A 21,583-nucleotide genomic window follows, 5' to 3' on the forward strand; every position below is an offset into this window, starting at 1 on the left:
CATGTCGTCATCAAAGAATAAAGGAACCTGGAGAACATCCAGATCAATGACTTCACATTACAGCTGAAGAAACTGAGCCCCAGTTAGGTGAAGGAGCGTGTCCAAGATCATACACCTAGTAGGAGCAGCCCGCATTACAGGCTCCCAGTCTCCTGGCTCAGTCTTCCTCACACCAAGTATCCATCACAGGTAGTGAGAGGAGCAAAGTCCTCGACAGTTCTGAGTCAGGCTCCTGCTCAGCTGATAAGGTGAACACCTCAGCATAAAACTTTGTTGACCCGCTGCCCAGGGAATGGGCTACTGTTTTCTTCCCCCTCTAAATACTTAAATATTTCCTAAGAATCGTGATATCTTTGCATAACCACAGTACAATCGTCAGAATTAGAAAGTGACATTAATGCAATACAAATTTGAATCTTCATTCAAATTTTGCTAATTGTCCTTCTGACGGCCTCCTGCTGGTCCACAACCCAACCCAGGAAGCCACGCTGAAATTAGTTGCTGTGTTGCCATAACCTTTCCCAATCTGGGACAGCTCCTCAACCCTTGACTTTCGTGAGGCTCCACTCGTGAAAAATACAGGCCAGATATTCTATAGAAAGTCTATCAGTTTGAGTTTGGCTGATGTTTCCTCATCATTTGTTTTAAATTGTGGATCTGGGGGCAGGAACCCCAGGACTGATGTTGTAGAAAAGTGCTATTCTTGTTAACGCCATGTGCTCAGACTGAAGGGTTGAGCGCCAACACGCCTAACATCTGTTGATATAAAGTTTTCTAATGTAAATTATTCCATCTTTCTGCTTCACTAAGGTTATAGACCGAATTAGTCTTTTCTGTATGGTTCTCAATTTTTGAGTAAGTCCTGAAGGATACTGTTTTAAGCATAAACAATTGCTTTATACACCTGCAAGGGTAGAAAGTCTAGAAGATTGGGCTGAGTGGGGACTAACTCTGGAAAAACACTTTTTCAAGGTTGTTGCTTGACATAAATCTTTAATATCCATTTATTTTCTGATTGATTCACTCTTTATACCACAGGAGGACTTCAAATGACATTCTGCTTCATTGAGAGTTCAAGTTAGTTGGGTGACATGAACCTATGTTTGATGCAAAACTATAACCATTGTTATTATATCTGAATAATCCTTCCCCCCTACTTACACTAATGTAATAGGCATTTTAACCTGTTCTGAAAATCATAAATTCTAGAGCTTATAACTTGAGAATTCTAGCCTTTGAGATACAAGTTTCACCCAACTTTCTGGAACCTTAAGGATTATAGATCTGTTGTTATAGGGAACTTGCCCACATAGACTATCCAAATGCATTAGGGCATTACAGTGACTGAAACCAGTCTGTCGTATGCATTTGACTAAGTACTCTCAAGGACGAGCTCTCAAACAAGGAGAAGGAAAAACCTCCTTCTGGCCCTTGGGCACACCCAAAGTCAAAGAAAATGAACAGCGTGGGGAACACTCTGTAAAACCTGCCTCCATGGTTCATGGTGTAGGGACGGCTGGGGGAATGCCCCTGTGCTAGGGCAGCAAAGGCTCCAGCTGAGGGTGTGCAGAGGCCTGTGGGAGCCTTGACACTCTGGGGAGAGGTCCAGCCCTGCACTGAGCCCTTCGCATTGGCAATTACTGTGTCCTGGCTCAAAGACCCAGGGTTCATCAAAGAGAGGGAGGCCTTTCCGTTCCCTTTCTCAACCCAGGAAAAGCACCGGAAAAATTCCAGTGCATGGTTCTACCAGCCTTTTGGAGGGAAAACCCAGTCTCCATGGATCTCTCTTACAGGTAGCATGGAGTAGGCTTACAGCATCCCAGAGAACCAGGAGACACGAGCAAAGGAAGGAGTGATGGAGAGTGAACACTTCCCTGTACTTTTTTCAGGGTAGGAAACGTCTGATATCATTGCCTCATCTGCGCTGGGGGAGGCACATACTTCTGCAAAGGTGAGAAGCTTCCCAAGTTGTAGTTCGTTTATGAAGAAAATCAACACTATTCAAACCAGACTGCCCCATATACATGAATCTAAACGAATTCTTGGGGAAAGTGCTAGAATCAATGTCACACTCCCTTTGGCACGTTCCACTTTGCAGGGATCATGTCTGGTGTCCTTTGTCCCTCCTTTGAGGGCCTGAATTCCCTCTCATCACACCCCAGCTGTTAGATGAGGTAATGCCAGCTGTGGTTCCTCGAATCACTGTCAGGCCGCCTAACACACAGCTTCTCAACCATGTGAAAAGGGCACCGTGGTGAGTCGGAAGATGTCCTTGGAATGTTACCACTTCTTGGATTTCCTCACTCTCCTTTGCCAGTGTATGAATAGGATGTCAAAACGACAAGCAAAAGTCCCCCGTGCGTATGTACAATGACACATTCTCTTTATTGAGCACTTACTGTGTGCAAGACACCACAATAAACACTTTATACATATTATCCTGTACAAGCCTCACAACAGCTCATTTTACAAGTGAGGAAAGGGAAGCTCCCACTGCTTACCCCAGGTCACCAGCTAGCAAGTGGAAGAGCTAGAAATTAAATCCAGGTGTGCACAGCCTCTGTTTTAAAACAATGCATTAACTGGATCACTGACTACTCCCATCCTCATCAACTTCTCTCTTCTCTAAAATCATTCAAACCCCTAGAACATACATCACATCACTGTCAATTTATTCAGACGATAATGTATTATTTGCTGGTCAGTTCGAGTGTGTTGAGGCCCATCTGGACCACGGAGGTGGTGTTTTTTGAATCTTTTATGTTCCCTGAGTGACCAGTCTGAGGCTGGTCACAGAGGATGGGTTCAAGTGTTGCCTGAATGAATCACATTGGCGGTGACGGTAATAAAGAGGGACTTGTAGAATGGTTGTGTGTGTGTGTGTGTGTGTGTGTGTGTGTGTGTGTGTGTGTGAGCATCATTCATACCATAGAATCAGAGTTAAAAGGAATTTCAGAAATGGTTTTGTCAAGCCGTATCTGATGCCTAGGTCCTTTCATATCCGTTCATTCATAGTATGGTTGGGGATATAATAAAAACATGGACAAACAGAAGACTGCATTCATCAGAATCTGAGGTGAATGAGACAGGGTAGAAGCCCCACAATGCCACAGATTACACTAGAATGAAAAAAGAAGCTGGAATCAAGGCATAACACTTCAGGATGTAAATTAACGTCTGTGTCCACATGTTCCCTGGGGGAATCAGAACAACCCACAGGTGTCCTGGATGGAGACACATCAATTTCTGTAGACAGTAGTCCTAACAAGTACTGCTCATGCGTGAGCTACAGTCATCATGGCTTGTATCTGGTAGGCTGTATGGGCTGCTCTAGTTCAGTAGTTCTCAAATTTTACAGGGCAACAGCCTCACAGATTTCTGACCCCACCCCTAGGGCGTCTGATTCAGGAGGTCTGAGTAGGGTCTAAGAATTCACATTTCTAACAAGTTCCCAGGAGATGCTGATGCAGCTGGTCCTGGGATATATTTACTTTGAGAACCACTGTTGTACTTGATGTCTGTTGTTATTGTTTTGTTGTTTGTTTTCCCATAGCCATGCAGACTCAAACAACTGCATCGGTGGAGACACTGGTGAAAAACTACCTAGTTTTAAACCCTCAGCTTTTCTGTGATCCTCAAATCCACACCTGACCTCCCTCTTGAATCCCAGAGATGTGTTCAACTGCCCACATGCACGTGGTCCACAAAAACCTTCAAATGCAACACGACCCACCTGAGTTCACTATCCAGATCTTTCCTTCTTTTCTGAACTTTCTAGCTCTGCTTGTGATAACAACATTCCTTCAATTTAGAAACCTCAAAGTCACCCTCAACTTCAGCTTTTCTTCCTATACTTAACATCATTTAATTCTAGAATTTAAGCTCCCCAGTGGTGGATATTGGCCTGTTTTGTTTACCATTATGTCCCCAGCACTTAGAATGTTGCCTGGCACATAGCAGAGATTCACTTGGTATTGAATAAATAAATGAAGGAAAGAATTCTCTGAAACCTCTCTCTAATCTGTGCCTTGGTTCAAGCCTTATCCCTCACCTGTAACATGGTAATAACCTCCTGCCCAGCTTCCCTGACTGCAGTCATACCTCAACTCCAACCCACCCTCCATACTTCTATGTTGAAAGCACAGATTGAGTAACGTCACTGCTGTGTTTACAAAGTTCTGATCAGACTTTAAATGACCATCAGGATAAGATAAGATGCTACACAAAACACTTCACATTTTGGCATCACTCTTGCCGTTCACCAACACCAGGATCTCAGACCCCCAGAGCAGGGGTCCCCAACCCCTGGGCTTCGGACCACTGGTGGTCCGAGGCCTGTCAGGAACCAGGCCACACCTGTCAGGAACCAGGCCAAGACTCCCCATCACTCCCCCTTGCTCACATTACCTCCTGAACCATCCCCCCGCCCCCCACTCCTGCCCTGTCCGTGGAAAAACTGTCTTCCACAAAACCAGTCCCTGGTGCCAAAAAGGCTGGGGACCACTACCGCAGAGGAACCCTACATTCCAGCTCTCCTCTCATGCCAGATACATTCCTATTTCTGCAACTCTGTACGTGCAAAGCTATACCATTCTAACAATGTACTCATCTGCCTTTCATCTCCTGAAAATGACGTACTCTGTCAAAACCACTCTACTATGTCACATCCATTGTGAGCATTTTTAAAAACAGTCCCCTGGGGCTTCCTTGGTGGCGCAGTGGTTGAGAGTCCGCCTGCCGATGCAGGGGACACGGGTTCGTGCCCTGGTCCGGGAAGATCCCACATGCCGCGGAGCGGCTGGGCCCGTGAGCCATGGCCGCTGAGCCTGCGTGTCCGGAGCCTGTGCTCCGCAAGGCAACGGGAGAGGCCACAACAGTGAGAGGCCGCGTACCGCAAAAAAACAAACAAACAAAAAACAGTCCCCTGATCCCTCTGCCCCAATAACGTATAAACACCCCAAGAGGAATTACTGATCCCATCTCTACGATCACAGCACTTTGTACCTCCACTATAACATACACACATATTATATTTTACTGTAATTATTTTGTTACTGGAGTTTCTTATCCACAGAGGAACCTGAGAGCTTGCAACACAGAGGTGGTTTCCCTTCCTCTTGTAATCACTAGTATCTAACCCAGAGTCTGACAGATAGATAGGTCCTCAAAATGTTTGCTGAACTGGCCTCAATTTAATTTAGTTAGCATCAATCAGAGAGTAAGGAATAAACAAACAGTCATGGACTTAGCGAGACTAATTCTCTGAGGTCTTCACCACCAAGGCCAAGCTGAAAACTAAAGTAATTACTTGGGTCGTTAATTCATGAAAGGAGGAAATCCATTTGCATTTGAATGATCTACTGAGGCTTTTCTGCTTGTTGATGTTTCTGGAATTTTTCAGATAATGGTTTCAATTCTTTGATTCTTTCATGGTATAGAGAGTAGGCCAGAAAGTTAATCTAGCAATCACTCTCCCGTCTGAAACCGGGCAACTTTCAACCAGTTGTGCTGAACAGAAAGCATCCCATAGAGACCAGGTTTTTAGAATGCCGTGATGCAGAGGCTGAAGGACCTGCAAGGTTCGGATTCAGCACTCCAAAGCGCTCCTAAAGAAGGCCAGTTGGTGTTAAGTTGCTTTCCTGCTATTTAAATAAGCTCAGATCTGGCCACCATTTATTTATGCTCTTAGAATTCTCAAGGTTGGGGCATGAAAGGGGTGGGGGGAGACAAATCAGTAAGTGATATCTGCAGCCCAGTGTGCAGGAGTCCTGAGTCCCAGGAACAAAATCCAATCCAGGATGCGTAGGTCCCCTGGGAGCCAAAAGGAAAGCCCAGTTCAGGTGGCATGTGTCTGTGCCTCTGTCCGTCCCCATCCGAGTGCACGTGCAGGGGTGGAGGCACGGGGTGAGGGGGGAAAGGTCATCTCAGCCTCCAAAACTCAACAACACGTCCCTCCCTCTTAAAACAAACACACACACACACACACTCACGCACGCAAATCCCCAGCACCTGCTTCGGAAAGCCCTCCCTCCAAGGCTGGCCCGCGGGCGAAGGCGGCTCCACCAGAAGAGAGCGGCGGATTTACCGTGGCATTACTTTTAATTAACTCTGCGGCGGGCGCGGGGAGCGCAGGGTGGGCCCTAATCCCGGGCCCGCCTGACGTCACCTGGGAACGCGGTGGCGCGGGGCGGCGGGGACCGGCGACGACCTCGCCGCGACCCGGGCGCGCCTCCGCCCGCGCGGGGCTTTGCTCGGCGGGAATTAAGGAAAGGAGAAATGTTAGTACACTTTTAATTGGAAACCGAGTTCTGCTTTCAGAGCGGCTTGTTTACTCAGGACCGGGCATTAGAACTCAGGGGAGGCTCTAATTGAAGTGACGGCTTTGGAGATTATGGGGAACATATGGCCCTACCGCCGGGCTCTTTATCTGCATTTTTCTCATAAAACTGCCGTCCGTGTGTGTTTCTGCGCTCGCCCTTGTATATTTCTAAAGGGCCTCGGAGGAGCGGGTGAATGCGGTGCCCGGATGTGCTGGGGCGCCCGGCACCTCGCTCTCCCTCCCGGCCTGATGGCAAGGGGAGCCCCGCCTCGGCTCGCTGGCTCAGCCTGAGCGCTGGGAGCGAAAACGAGAGCGAGAAAGAAAAGAAATCGGACTGGTGAGCGCCTAGCAGGAGCGTCATTCAAAGGGTTGTGAACTGACTGCAGGAGGGAGTTGCCAAGGTAACGGGAGATTCCCACTCGCCGCCTTTCTCTAAGGCCCAAGAGAGGGAGCCTCCTCGTGCCTGGCTGGGGCCAAACCCGCACACGTAAGGGAAATGGGAACTCGCGTGTCTTGAGACAGGATTACATTTCTCCCTATCTAGCTAGCATCAACCAACCAGTCAATCAATCGTCTATTTATACACCTGTGCAGGCTCCAGCACCAATCACCACTCTATTGGTTACACCCGCTCCCCACTAGACGCTCACTGTATCTAGAAGTGCCAGATAAAATACAGGACACAGAGTTGAATTTGAATTTCTGGTAAACAATAACTTTGTATGGCATAGGATATAGTTATACCAAAAAAATTATTCACTATTTATGGGAAATTCAAATTTAACCGGATTTTGCTTTGCTAAATCTCACCACCCTTCTCACTCTAATGAAAAAGCTGCCTTCTGTCTTAATTCTAGAATCTCTTTGGTTCAGCACCAAAGCTCTGCAGTTGGGAAAAACAGCTGATTGAGGTGCCCCAACTCTGTCCCCCTGAGCTTCACCTTCGACTAGATCAGTGGTTTTCAACCCTGGCTGCACATCAGAGTCAACCACGGATCTTCCAAAAAATCCCTGAAGCCCAGGCTGTACCCCCAGACCCATTAAATCCTCAAGGCCCATTCCACAGGAGTCCAAAGTATTTTTTAAAATACATACGTAGAATAAGTTTTATAGGGTGACTACCTTGAAGAGTAACTCTCATTTGAACACACAATCTCATTTATCTATTTATTTGGCTATTGACTGTCTCCCTCCATTAGAGTATGTTTCATAAGAGCAGAGCTTTCACTCAACCACCTATAATAGGCCAGCTACACAGTCTGTGCTCTAAAATATTTGCTCATCAGTCAAACCTCATATACTTCTACATGTTCCCCCATGCCCCAAACCCAGTCCTTGCCCGATGCAGGCACTCAAGCAAATTTCTATGGATGGAACGAATGTTGAGTTGGTTCAGTCACTGCTTCCACCCCGCCGCTTATGATTCCTAAGAAGGAATACCTGGACATTCACTTCGAACACCAGCTTGGTCCACTGATCCTACCCAATGCACACATGCACATGCTACTCAAATCCCCAAGAAGAGAAAAGCACAGCTCTGGATCCCAATGTGCAAAGCTGGATTTGGACCACTAAGAATCCAAATGGTTCTTAAATTACTCAGTCTTTTACAGCATCAAATATCAAAGTGCTCAGAGGAAGCCATAACCTGGTTTGCCACCAATCCTTAGTAAACTGGACTTTGGGTTTTTCCTAGGTCACTGACACCAGGACACAGGGAACTACTGGGGGTGATTCTTCCTTTTGCTCCATATACTGTCTAAAGCTTCTTTAGACCCATCATGAAAACTCTTGGTAGGAAATCTAAAAGTTGATAGACTTGGCTGGAAAGTCTATGTAAGAAAACTGGCGTCTTTTCTGCACCTCCTACCCCATCTTTACTACATGATAGTAAAGGAAAGTGAGTCTCTGATTATTTAGCTCAGGTCATGAAAGGTCAAAGTCATGGGTTGGCTCTGCATGGCCAGAGACTTCACTCCTAACACTCACCAGTCACACTGCAAAGCCCTGCCCTTGTACCCAAAGAGGATCCGATACGAAGATGCATAGACAGAAGCACAAATTTCATCACCCCCGCCGGAAAAACTAATCTGAGTGCATTTCTCCTGAGAGTGGGGTTATAGCAGATGGCAGGACATTCCAGGTCAGCCTGTTAGAAAAAGTTTTTATAGGTACTGATTTACTCCACCGTTGTACTTTTATCCATTTAATTAATGAGGACTGTGGTTTGGATGGCTCTACCTCTCATCTGGACAAAAAGAGCAACTGTTTTTTCCTGCTGCCATCAAATAAGCCATAGGGAGCAGAACAGAAGTTTGTTGAGTAGTTGTAAAAACAAAACAAAACAACAAAAAACAATAATAGTACCCTATGCATACTTTTAAAGTACTTTCACATTCATACATCATGTCGGCTTTGGACCCTTGAAAGCCTCCTACTTCCTTATAAAAGGTGTGCATGTGAAGTATAGTGATAGTTATTAATTATATTAATTATTAAGGAGAAACCAGAGGTTAGAACAGAAGGCAAACTTGTGATTGATTTGAAAGGGAGTGGAGACTCAGTTCAAATCACCTTGTTTTCATTGCTTTAATTGTACGTGAAAAGATTTTTCAGTTGGGGTCTCTCAGGTAGTAAGTCTGACAGAGTACCTGGAGCCCTGCCATAACTAGCAGGGAGAGCTGTCAGTGAAATACGAGAACAAAACGTGAGGTCAATTTTTTTTTTTTTTTTTTTTTTTTTTGCGGTAAGCGGGCCTCTCACTGTTGTGGCCTCTCCCGTTGCGGAGCACAGGCTCCGGACGCGCAGGCTCAGCGGCCATGGCTCACGGGCCCAGCCGCTCCGCGGCATGTGGGATCCTCCCGGACCGGGGCACGAACCCGTGTCCCCTGCATCGGCAGGCGGGCCCTCAACCACTGGGCCACCAGGGAAGCCCCGTGAGGTCAATTTTAATACACATGTACATTTTTATCAACTAGGCAATACAGCCCAGTTATTAACGAATCAGACTGCAGCTGAACTGCCTGCGTTTGAATGCTGGCTCTTTTCATTACTAGCTGTAGGACTTTAAGCAAATTAATACTTTGTCCATGTTCATCTTCCTAATCTGTAGAATGGGAATTATCATAACGTTGCCTTCCTCACCAGCTTGATATAAAGGTTAAGTGAGTTCACTCATGTAAAGTGCTTAAGGCAATGCTTTGTGCAGAGCGAGGACTCCATAATTGTTAACATCATCTTCATCATGCAAAGATCACAATGATCAATCGTCCACTTGACCGATTTTTTTTTCTTACAGGGATTGTGCAAAGAAATGAACGCACACAACACACTATTATACATTAAATATGCTCTGAAGCCGTTGCACTAGTTTTAAATTTTGGTTTTTATCAAAATTAAGTGTGAGCACCTATCCAAAATTAAATTACAGTTCAGCAGAAAAGAGATAATGCATAATCTGTATTTTGCCTGTAACGTTTCAAGCACCAAAGATAAACTCTACCCAACTCATAATTACAGCAAAGGCTGAGTATCAAGTATCCTGACTGGTAATTGGTAGAATTAAGTTCTTATTCTGGCTTATCCCCGACTCAAGTATCCTGTGTCCTTATTTTTCCATCTATAACACGAAGACAAAACAAATACACTAGAAGACAAAGGTTCAGAAGAGACAAGAAGCTCTGAGCCTCAGGCCGAGGGCAACAAATAATTCTGGTCGTCAATTTCATGGCTGTGATACTAACAAAAGACAAAACTTGATTTTGGAAAAAAACTTTTGAGAGGTTCAGGCAATTATAACTGCCTCTTGCCTACTATCCAGAGATGCCAGATTAGTAAATCAAAAAATGTCCACAAAGACCTTTGTGCTAGTCATGATATAAGTATGTGTGCTCTTCATGTCTCCTTAATAATACCAACAAAGATGAAAACAGATAACAGTAATTGCGTGTTTACGCACGGCATTGAGCCAAGTCTTTGGGGCCAGACGATATCTTCTGAGTCTTTGGTGTTAGTCGCAGCACCTGACACAGTGTGGGTATATGCAGAAGATTAAAACATATTCATTAGCTTGAAATTTGAGGAATTTATAATTCCAAAACCTGGGGATAGGGTTGAAAGTAACTGCCCTTTGAAGCAGTATTTTTCAAACTTTAGGCCATGATCCACCAATGGATTATGAAATTAATAGAGTGGCTAAGACTAGAATTAAAAAATAAATATAATGGATAATATCAGCATGTAGATTAAGCAGTAAATCAATATAACTGTTGAAGTTTTTTTCATATACACATATAAATGTGTATGCTAGGGCATAATTTAAAAAACATATTTTTACTGAGCTGCAGTTAAAATTTTCTGGACAATGCTCTTGTAGAGGAGTCTTGAACACACTGCTTTAGAAGAAAATATAAAATAGAATTTAAATGGTTTCTTAACAACTATAATGTTTATCTAAGTATTTTAATATCTACTCAAGGTTTTTTGTTTTTGTATTTGTTTTTATAATAGCTCACCCCCTTGTTTCTTAAAGGAAAGGATGACAAGGCTGATCTCCAGGCTATGTCTCTTTTCCTAGCTCTCAGCCCCTTTATATCAACTAGGTTGGCCTCACTGTTCCCCCTGATATTAGGAGGCTGGCTTTGTGATGTTTTTCTGATCTGAGTTGCTCAGTATTCTCTAACTCCTCTGCCCTTCTTTTTCTGCAACTAAAACACAGCATTTAGCACAGAGCCTGACACGGGGTAGGCGTCTGTAAGAAATATCTCTCGGATTAAAGGTTGGTTAGGTGGCTGCTTGGAAGGACAGAAATAGATCATGGCATGTGACAGAGCAATGCTGAGGCCTCTGCTGGAATACAGTGCATTATCTAACAGGTAACTGTCAGGTTCAGTGTCCTTCCTGAACTCAAAGATGAGTGTTGCAGAAGAAAACAGCAGCTAAGTTCAACACATCCTTTCCATTCTTGCTTGAAATTCCTATTGAGTCCCAGAAGCGACTGCAAGACCTCCTGGTCTTCTGCACTGACTTTCCAGGGCGCAATGCTAGCTCTAATGTTCAAAGCCTGGAGAGTACCTTTGAGACACGCAGGCCCATGGAGTGAATCGACCCCTCTCCAGTCCATCATCCTAGCCACCCCAAATGAGAGGCCCTCTGTACTACCCTGAGATGCCCTCGGGTCAGCTATCCAGAAGCATCTAAAATAGAAGCGCAAAGACAGAAGATGAGATGTTTGTGAAATGACAGATCTTTGGAGAAATAAGCTTATGAGCCATGAGCTATCCAGAAGTATGCTAGCCTCTGCACCAGGAGATAATAATGACACCTGCCATTCACTGGGCATCCAACAAATTTCAGGCCCTTGATACGCATTACCTCTCTGCATTCTTACAGCAATCCACAAAAGAAGTGTTATGATCCACTTTTTACTGATTAAGAAAGAGAGTCCTGGAGATGAGAAGTACAGGCAGACCTCATTCCATTGTGTACCACTTTACTGCGCTTTGCAGATGCTGCATTTTTTTTACAGATGGAAGGTTTGTGGCAACTCTGCACTGAGCAAGTCTGTCGGCGCTGTATTGGCCATGGCATTTGCTCCCTTCATGTCTCTGTCACGTTTTGGTACTTCTCGCAATATTTCAAATTTTTGCATCATTATTATATTTGTTATGATGATCTGGGATCAGTGATCTTTGATGTTACTATTGTAACTGTTTTGGCATTTTTTTAAAGCAGTAAAGTATTTTTTAATTAAGGTATGTATATTGTGTTTTTAGATATAATGCCATTGCACACTTAATAGACTAAAGTGTAGTGTGAACATAACTTTTATACCCATTAAGAGACTAAAAATGGCTTCCCTGGTGGCGCAGTGGTTGAGAGTCCGCCTGCCGATGCAGGGGACACGGGTTCGTGCCCCGGTCCGGGAGGATTCCACATGCCGCAGAGCGACTGGGCCCGTGAGCCATGGCCACTGGGCCTGCGCGTCCGGAGCCTGTGCTCCGCAACGGGAGAGGCCACAGCAGTGAGAGGGCCGCGTACCGCAAAAAAAGAAAAAAAGAAAAAAAAAAAAGACTAAAAAATCCTTGTGAGTTGCTTTATAGAGATAGTCTCTTTGTTAAGGTGGTCTGGAACCAAACCCAACATCTCCAAGGTGTGCCTGTAACTTTTCCCAAGATCACGCTGCTTCTGAGTGCAGGCAAGACTCAAGTTCAGATCTGTCTAACTTTAGATCCCAAGCCCTTTGTACTATCAGGTGGAGAATGAGACTTCCTCATACCTCCTGCTGACTTCTCCTTGCATTTTAAAATTCATGACTATGAGCTGACAAGATAATCCCACAGGACAGTCAACTATTTTCCAGAGCTCATGAGGTAACTGCTGCCTCTCTATTCTAATTTATCGAAGAACAAGAAGAGTTCCAAGATAGGCTGAAATATTTCTGTAATGAATACAAAAAAATCAGTTCCAAGGTTGTAGAAGGAAATGAAAACCAGTATCTAAATATCAGTGGTAATGAAAAGAGGAGGAGAGAGAGATGTATTACACAAGGAGAACAAGAGAGTCATCTGAATCGTTCAAAGCAGCAATATCCCACATCCTAAGAAAAATTAAGAAGGAAGAAGGATTCGTAAACTCTGGGATGTGTGAATAATCTTCATTCCTGCTCCGGTAAGAAGAAACTCATACTTCTGGTTGGTGTTTCTCTGCTGAGGACCACAGAGGCTAACGTGAACAGGTATTCACACAATCAGCAAACATTTACTGAGTGCCTACTGCATGCCAGACATTGTGCGAGGGCCAGGGGAGTGCAGACCATTAGGAGAGAAGCAGCATAAGCCTTTCAGTGCTGTCCAGACAACCCGATAAACAGAGGCCACTAAATTGCTGTAGTCATCCAAAACATAATACCTCCTTTGCAGAAAGGCTACTCACGATGGGACTTCATGACCCAGGCTCCTTCTGGGAAAATCCCTCTACAAAAGCAGAGCATCAGAAAGAATCCTGCCTTAGGCTGCTGGCAGTTTTAACTCTAAGAAGATAAAGGAAGAAGTGCAAGACCAGCTATTCTTGGACTTTGGTCTGACCAAGGAAGAGCTGGTACCAGAGGATGTAACCCTGGGAGAAGATCATAGCCAAGGAATAAACCCTGGGCACGATCTAAAATGCATTCCCTTCTTCAGTTAAGAAAATCTTAAAATGATAAGCAAACGAACCCCAAAACAAATAAGCAAAAAACAGATGGATCCTATGGTGAGAGATGCTAATAGGAAATAAAACATAACAGATACTGCTGGGGGAGAGGCAAAAATGAAATTCTGACTAGGCATTTCTAGTGATCCCAAAAATGAAGAAAAAAGGCAATTTAACATAAATATAACATAAAACTAAATGCAACATGGTATCCTAGATTGGATCCCGGAATGGATAAAGATATTAGTAGAAAATCTCCTGAAACTGAATAAAGTCTATAGTTCGGTGAATAGAGCTGTACCAATGTTAATTTGGTACGTTTATCAAAATGTATATTTAAATGTAACATGTTGACATTAGGAGGAGCTGAGTGAAGGGTATATGGGAAAGTCTGTCCCACTTTGCACCTGCTCTATAAATCTAAAATTTTATTTCAAAATTTTAAGTTTTTTTTTTTTAATTTTTTTTTTTTTGTAGCTGTACGCGGGCCTCTCACTGTTGTGGCCTCTCCCGTTGCTGAGCACAGGCTCCGGACGCGCATGCTCAGCGGCCATGGCTCACGGGCCCAGCCGCTCCGCGGCATGTGGGATCTTCCCGGAGCGGGGCACGAACCGGTGTCCCCTGCATCGGCAGGCGGACTCTCAACCACTGCACCACCAGGGAAGCCCAAAATTTTAAAAGTTTTTAAAAATCACTACACAAGACATTCTTAGACAAACTCTGATGTTAAAAGAAAATGTGAAAATAAGAGGGCTAGGTAATTAAGAAATGCAACATGGACGAGCCAGAAGCCCTGATGGCCTATAGTCAGCCCCCAAGTCTCCACCCCCTTCCCCAGGTCAAAAAAGCTAATGACATCAATAGAATACGATGTCCATGACAGGTAGTAATAATAACATGGTGCTAGTTCAGACCACATATGGAAGACTTTATCCCCTTCTGGGTGGTACATTCTAAAGAGAATATAGTATTTTTGTAGATAGAGCAAAGAGTCTCTTCTAAGGAATAACTGGAGGAAAGAGGAAGAACTAGAAAGGAAAAGAGAAGACTTAGGGAGCATAAGGGATTCTGTCTCTAACTCGAAGGGCTACCACATGTCAGGGAGACGGATATATTTTGTGAGTTTCTGAAAGCTGAACCAAGGCCAAGGCTGAGGTTACACATGGAAATAGATATTGGGGCTCAATTCAACAGTTCTGACAATCCACACTCAGAATGTGAGGTCAAGAGCTCCCCATGGTCAGACAGGTTCAAACAGAGGCTGGATGAGCTCCTGGTGGGAGTCTGAACCAGATAACCTCTAATGTACCTACCAATTACTGTCAGAGCCCAGGATTCTCTGATCAAGAAAGCACAGGCATGAATGTTGCCAGGTCTATACTGGAGGCCCTCGGCATCCAGGTTGCCCAATAAACCCAAACAAAACGATCTGACTCTGGCTACAAATAAAATTCCACTGCTTGGGAGGGTCCTTCAAGGCCACTGACAAAGCAGGAACCAGGACAAAGGAGGATTTTCTGGCCACACAAGAAAAGAACATCCAGCACCCGAGTATCTCCTGAGTTCGGTGTCCCATATAGCTCTAAACATGTCACATGCTTTTGTGTAAGTTGGAACAGCCAGCAGCATATATTCTAAAATCCTAGATTTAAGCAGCCCTAGAGGTCACTAACCCAGTCACCCACCCACTGTAATTAAAATGTTAAAAGACAAGCAGGTTTATTCCCCATGAAGGGAGTCTAGTCTGCACCCTTTTTGGACACAGTTCTATCCTATATTGAACCAAAATCTGTCATTTCACTCCCAGTACATGGGTCTACACCCTTGGGTGTGACTCTCATATCTCCTTAGTCTTATTTTTACAAAACTAAATATACTGAGTTTCTTTAGATATGTATCATTTAACGAGCCAATCGCTCTCCTCAAGACTTTCTCTAATTGGTTTGTGACCTCCTAAAATGCATCGTTTAAACCTAGACCAAAAATCCTAAACGTACTCTGACCAATGCAAAAAAAAAAAAAAAAAAAAAAAAAAAATGGAACTGTAATTACATGTTAGGGACATCACAGTTCTAGTAATGCAGTATATGGCCTTTTGGTTCCTACTGACTTTATGATCAACTAAAACCCCACGTGAAATTCCATGAAAAGAGGCCCCACTGCATATAATTACTGTTGAATTTGGGAACCCAATGGCTAGATCTCATCTTGCTGACTTTGTACTGTTCTGTTAGCTTGTCAAAATCTTATTGAACATGGCGAATATCAGCGGCCACACCAGCACTCCCTGCCAGGTTTGTGTCATCTGCAAATCGAATAATCCTGCTTTCGGTGTCTTCATCCAAACCATTGATAAAAACGTTAAAGATGACAAGTCATTCAATCATTCACTCAACAAATATTTAATCAAGCACCTACAATATGTAAAACACTCAGGACAGAAATGAGAGGAAAAATTGTATCTGTATTGGGACAGATCCTAAAATTGTTTGCTTTCTGTAAATATGAGGTGGACTTCTTTTCTTGAAGATTTAACTCAACTCATTAGGTACTTATCGATCACTTACTCTTCTCTTGGCATCATGCTAAGCTTTGTTAAAGGAACAAAGGAATTAAAAGCTACAACCCTATTCTCTAGAAGCTGTTCCTCTCATTAGTGAGGATGGCGCACAAAACATTTCATGTTGCAACATTTATGTAATTGACAAAATTAGTGATACAGACAACATATTTGATTCTGATTGAGACTTTGTCATTTCGTTTAAAGCTGCAAAAACAATGATAGATTTTAGAGCTGAAGGGGGCAACAGAGGTCTTCTGGCACCATCCTCCCCTCCCACCTCGCCAATATTACTTACAACAATTGGGTATCTCCTGAGTAGTTACACTGTGTTAGACCTTATAATTAGAATAACATCGTAACATCCCCTATGTTGAGTCAAAATTACTTCCCTTTGCCTTTTCATCTATAGTATAAATACTCAATGATTTTGTTAAAGAATTGAATGAATTCTAATTCTTCTCTCTGAAGCTAGAAAAAAAAAACAGGTTGGGTCCAACCATTTGAAGGCAATAATTATGTCCTTATTTAGTCTTTACTTTTCTAGCCTAAATATCTCCAGTTCCTTCATCTGACGTGGGTTGGAGACCTCCCCACCCCCATGCCATTCTTGTCATTCATAGCCTGACACCATGCCTGGCATAAAGCAAGCACTCAAGATACGTCTACTGAACAAATGAATACATGAATAAGCGAACTGGAAAGCTCCAGTTTGTGAATATCAGCCTCAGAAAGAAATGCCTGGAACTACAAAACGTATCGCTGAAAATGTGGTTGGAAAAGTGGACCCACTGCAGTTTGCTTACTCTGAACATTATACTTTTTTTAAAATTGAAGTATAGTAGATTTACAATGTTGTGTTAATTTCTGCTGTACAACAAAGTGATTCAGTTATACATATACATACATTCTTTTAAAAATTCTTTTCCATTATAGTTTATCACAGGATATTGAATACAGTTCCCTGTGCTATACAGTAGGACCTTGTTGTTTATCCATTCTATATATAATAGTTTCTGGGTTTTTTTGTTTGTTTGGTTGGGTTTTTTTGCAGTATACGGGCCTCTCACTGTTGTGGCCTCTCCCGTTGCAGAGCACAGGCTCCGGACGCGCAGGCTCAGTGGCCATGGCTCACGGGCCCAGCCGCTCCGCAGCATTTGGGATCTTCCCGGACCGGGGCACGAACCTGTGTCCCCTGCATCGGCAGGCGGACTCTCAACCACTGCGCCACCAGGGAAGCCCAATATATATAATAGTTTGTATCTGCTAATCCCAAACTCCCAATCCCTCCGTTCTCCAGTCCCCACCCCCTTGGCAACAACAAGTCTTTGAACATTATACTTTTAACACTCCTTAGATCCAACTTCTTTTTGTCTTTGCACATGGGGAGAGGGCAATACACTAGTGACTCTTACTGTCTGTAGCCAATTAAAATCTGTAACTGGAAAACACTGGTCAAGACCCACACAATTTCTAGCAAGAAAAGCTAGACCACAGCATTTATTTCCATGTGAGAAAGAATGGTATGTCCTTCTGTGTCTGCATGTCTTTCTGAGGTCATGCTGGTATTTTGATCACCGTAGCACCTAAGCCCCTCGGGAATTTGAAGATTGCGCAATATTCTGCAGAAGAGACCTAGTGAGTGGGTACAGCATGACACCGAAAGGAAAAGTAGGATGAGATAACCTACTAAGTGGAGGCCATGAAGCTCAGTTTAGGATGGGCCCAGTTACCCAAGAGTGAGACGTTGAATATTTCAGTGGCAGTGTTACCGACAAGGAGAAATTTCCCTCAGATTAAAACATCCAGGAAAATTTAAGTCTAATGAATCCAATAGAAGTTGGGATTGCCCTGGTGTCAGCTTACTTGTGGCTGCAAGCGGAGTCAGGCAAGAAGAACCAGCTGGGAGGTAAAGGAAGCAAAACACAACTGCGATGAAGATGCCAACACCAGCAGGCACTTGGTAAATAAGCACCAGCACTTACATACATTTATCTTTTATTGCCCCAAATAAAATGATTAGGTGGGCACAATGTTCACCATTTTACAGCCGTGGAGGCTGAGGCTGAGAGAGGTTCCGAAACATGCCCAAAGTCACACAGATCTAAGTGGTGCAGTCAGAATGCCCACCTGACTACCTCCAAAGCTCTCGGACTCAAGCATCGCGCCGTAGGACTTCTGTTCCATGTGTTTATTCATCCTTTAACACAGATTTTGTCAAGCACCCTCAGCGTTCCAGGCCTGTGCTAAGCCCCATGGATACAGTGGTAAAAAAGACACACACGGTCCCTCATGGGGCTCAGCACTCCGGCAAGGACAACAAACAGCTAGGCAAGCAACTCCAATCAAGTAGGATCCATCTCACGGCAGGAGAGGTGAAGGGTAAACTCACCCGGCACATGGGAAAAGGAGTCTTCCTCGATGAAGCAGGCCTTAGAAAGAAGCTTAAAAGATATGCAAGCAAGACAAAAGAGTGAGGGAGAGAGGCAGAGAGGGAAGAAACGTTTAAGATGTGGACGTGAGTGGAGACACTGGTGTCTGCTGAGTGTAGAGGGGAGGGCTCAGGGGCTCCCACGAGGTTGGAGAGCTGGGCAGAGTGAGATTCCAGAGGCCTTGTAAGCCACAGTAAGGTGTTTGGAACTGGACTGTAATTGGCAGTGGCAAAAACCGGTAAGTTTACATGGATATCACCTAATTGGATCTCCAGATTCTTCCAGGAAAATGGAGGCCAGGCTAAGACACACGCTGCCCTGTGGGACAGACACCCTGGGAAGGCATTCCATGCTTCACCTGGGCAGTCTTAATTTCTCTGGCCTTGTAATACCTGCTCTAAAAGGACTCTGAACCTCTGCCATCTCCTCTCTTTTCCCTCTCCAGGGAGGGTGGGTGGGTCTTGGGTGAGTGGAACAAGTGTATTCTAGATGCTTTCTTTATGTGACCCACCAAGCCTCGGAGATTCCAGCTTTCCCACTTGACAGATGAGGAAACAAAGGCGAGAGTCGTTCAGTGACTGTGGCAGATGGAGTTATTGGTTCCAATCCATCATTCTTTTTAATAGTTTTATGAATCTTTACCCTGTCAGGGCCTCGCAGTACATGCAGTGTATTTCCCCTCCCTGGACTTGGGGTTTCATCTTCTGATTTGATTTGGCCAGTGAAATATTAGCAGCCATGATATGAGCAGAGGTTTGAAATGTGCTTGCATGGTTGAGCATGCCTTCCTGCACTTTTGCCACTGCCAGGAAATTATGCCCCAGCATAGCTACTGTTTCTCAAGCCTGGACCCCAGCATGAACCACGCAGAGCAGACTTGAACCTGGTCTACAGCCTAGAGCTAAGCTCGGCTGAGATCAGCAGATCCCAGGTGACTTGAAGACCTTCAGTGTGAAGCAAGGTCACTTCCATTAACCCAGAGACTTGTGGATGTGTGAATAAGTGTTTCTGGTCATACACATAGAATTCGGGGGTAATTTGTTATGCAGCATCATCATGGCAATAGCTGACTGATAAGAGCTTACTCCAAGCTCACAAAGAAACTTCCTGGAATGCACAGCACTGCTCTGCCATGGGACCAGGGTGCCCTCTAAAAGTGGCTGGCCCTCTAAAAGATAAAGCAATGCAGACTGCCACTGCACCCCACTCTCCCACACCCCCCCTGCCCACCGCACGGCACTCACCTGAGTCTGAGGCTGCCGGGCTCACCAGGCTGAGCAGCTCCCTCTCCTTCTCATAGTCCCCTTTGCAGAGCAGCTGCCCCTCCTTCAGGACAAACTCATCGCCCTTCTGGAGCTGCCGCTCGCAGACACAACAGCAGAAGCAGCTCAGGTGGTACACGCTCTTCTGGGCCCGCATCACAAACTCGTTGGGCGCGATGGCCTCAAAGCAGCCCCCGCATTTGACAGCAAACAGCCTGGCAGCATGGGAGAAAGCAAAGCAAGGTCGGTGAGAAAGATGGCTGGGTCCCAGGTCTCCTCTCAAGTCAACAACGAAAGGAACTTCAACAAGAACTGGGACAAAGAGGCTTGGAATGGAATAGGTTTTAAATCCAGATGATTTATTCCCTGAGGAGGTTGCCCCAAAGAATTCAGTTAAGTTACTCTCTCAAAGGCTCAAGAAAAGCAGGCTGAGAGGTGCTGGAAGAAGGGTGAGCTGAAGCCCAGCGTGTATTTGGTGTGGTCCAGGGCCCAGTGTTCCCAAAGGATGCCCTACAGGCTGGTGTCAGGCAGGCTGCCCAGAATCCCCAGGGGGGTGATTATGTAAACAAAATAACAATAACAAAAAGGTCCAGGCCCACTCTAATCAGCATGCAAAAGGATGGGCCCCAGAATGTGAATTTTTAACAAGCTCCCCAGGGCATTCTGAGGTGTAATCTAGTTGAGAGATAAACTACATCCCAACTGCCCAGCCTGACGTTCAGTGCATTTAGCCCAGCTCTCGGGACTTAACTCTCATCTCATTTCACTTACTTTCAACCAACCACGAAGAGGGTGTCTATCTAGGCCAGGCGGATGCAGTAGGTACTAGTGATATTAAGGTGAATAAAAGAAAATCCCTTCCAGAAATGAGCTCAGGCTAATGGGAGAGACAAACATGTGCAAATAACTAGAGGGTCCCGGGAACACAGAAGAGAGGACAACTGTCAGGGAGTCAGCAGGGGGATTTGCATTTTATTACCCATTCAGTAAATCTTGGTCAAACGGAAGACAGGAAGGTGGGCAGGCAGTAGGCCTGATGGGGTTGGGGAGTGGATTCCCCACAGAAGGAACAGCCTGGGCAAAGGCCTGACGTCCTGCAAGTACATGCTGTGGTGGGAGCATGCTGTGTCCTCCACCAGGTTGGAGGCTGGGGGCCTGGAGAAGGGTGACAGGTGAGGCAAGTCATGACCGGATTGCACACTGGGGCTGGACAGCATCTGACAAGCAACCAGAAGCCTTTGAACAATTTTAACATGCTAAGAGCCTGTTTTAGAAAAGGAGCTCTTTGCAATGTGAAAGGTGGAGGGGAATTGGGGTTGGAGAGATGAGTGAGGGAGAGCAGCTGAGTGGTGACAAGGGGCGGCACTAAGGCAGCAGCAGGGAAGCCAGACAGGAGGGGACAGAGCCAGGGCTTGGAGACTGGGAAGTGTGGGGTCGGCTCCCAGGCTCCTGGCGGCCAGAGCTGGAGGATGGTGATATGTCACCACACCTGCGCACAACGTTCCCGATTTCCTACCTCTGGGCCTTGTTATGCCTTGCCGCCCTCCTGCAGAGCCCTTTCTTCTCTGTTTAATCTACCTGAATACAACACACCCTTCAGGACACAACTGCTCCCACCTTCTCCCTGAATCCTGCCTGGACCTCCCCTACACCCCTCCGGAGTGACCGCACCTCCTCTGAACACTTTCACCATGACCTGTCTGTGCTGGTCACTGGGCAGTTATCTGGAGATGCTTCAAGACACAAGAATAGCCGATCTGGAAGCCTGGGCTCTGCCGCCTGCTCTGCAGACAGCTGTCTGCAAAACCTTGCTGTTGTG

General features: G+C 45.1%; 1 protein-coding gene across 1 annotated transcript in view; it reads right to left on the bottom strand.

The window, feature by feature from the left end:
* The window catches only part of LMX1A (LIM homeobox transcription factor 1 alpha), a 149,755-nt gene that overhangs the window by 26,650 nt on the left and 101,522 nt on the right, over window positions 1-21,583 (bottom strand). The window contains exon 3 of the mRNA XM_060009101.1: window positions 19,747-19,979. Within this exon, the coding sequence (XP_059865084.1) occupies window positions 19,747-19,979 (233 nt within the window). The remainder of the gene's footprint in view (window positions 1-19,746; window positions 19,980-21,583) is intronic.

The sequence above is a fragment of the Delphinus delphis genome, chromosome 1 (genome assembly GCF_949987515.2).
Source record: "Delphinus delphis chromosome 1, mDelDel1.2, whole genome shotgun sequence".
Taxonomy (NCBI): Eukaryota; Metazoa; Chordata; class Mammalia; order Artiodactyla; family Delphinidae; genus Delphinus; species Delphinus delphis.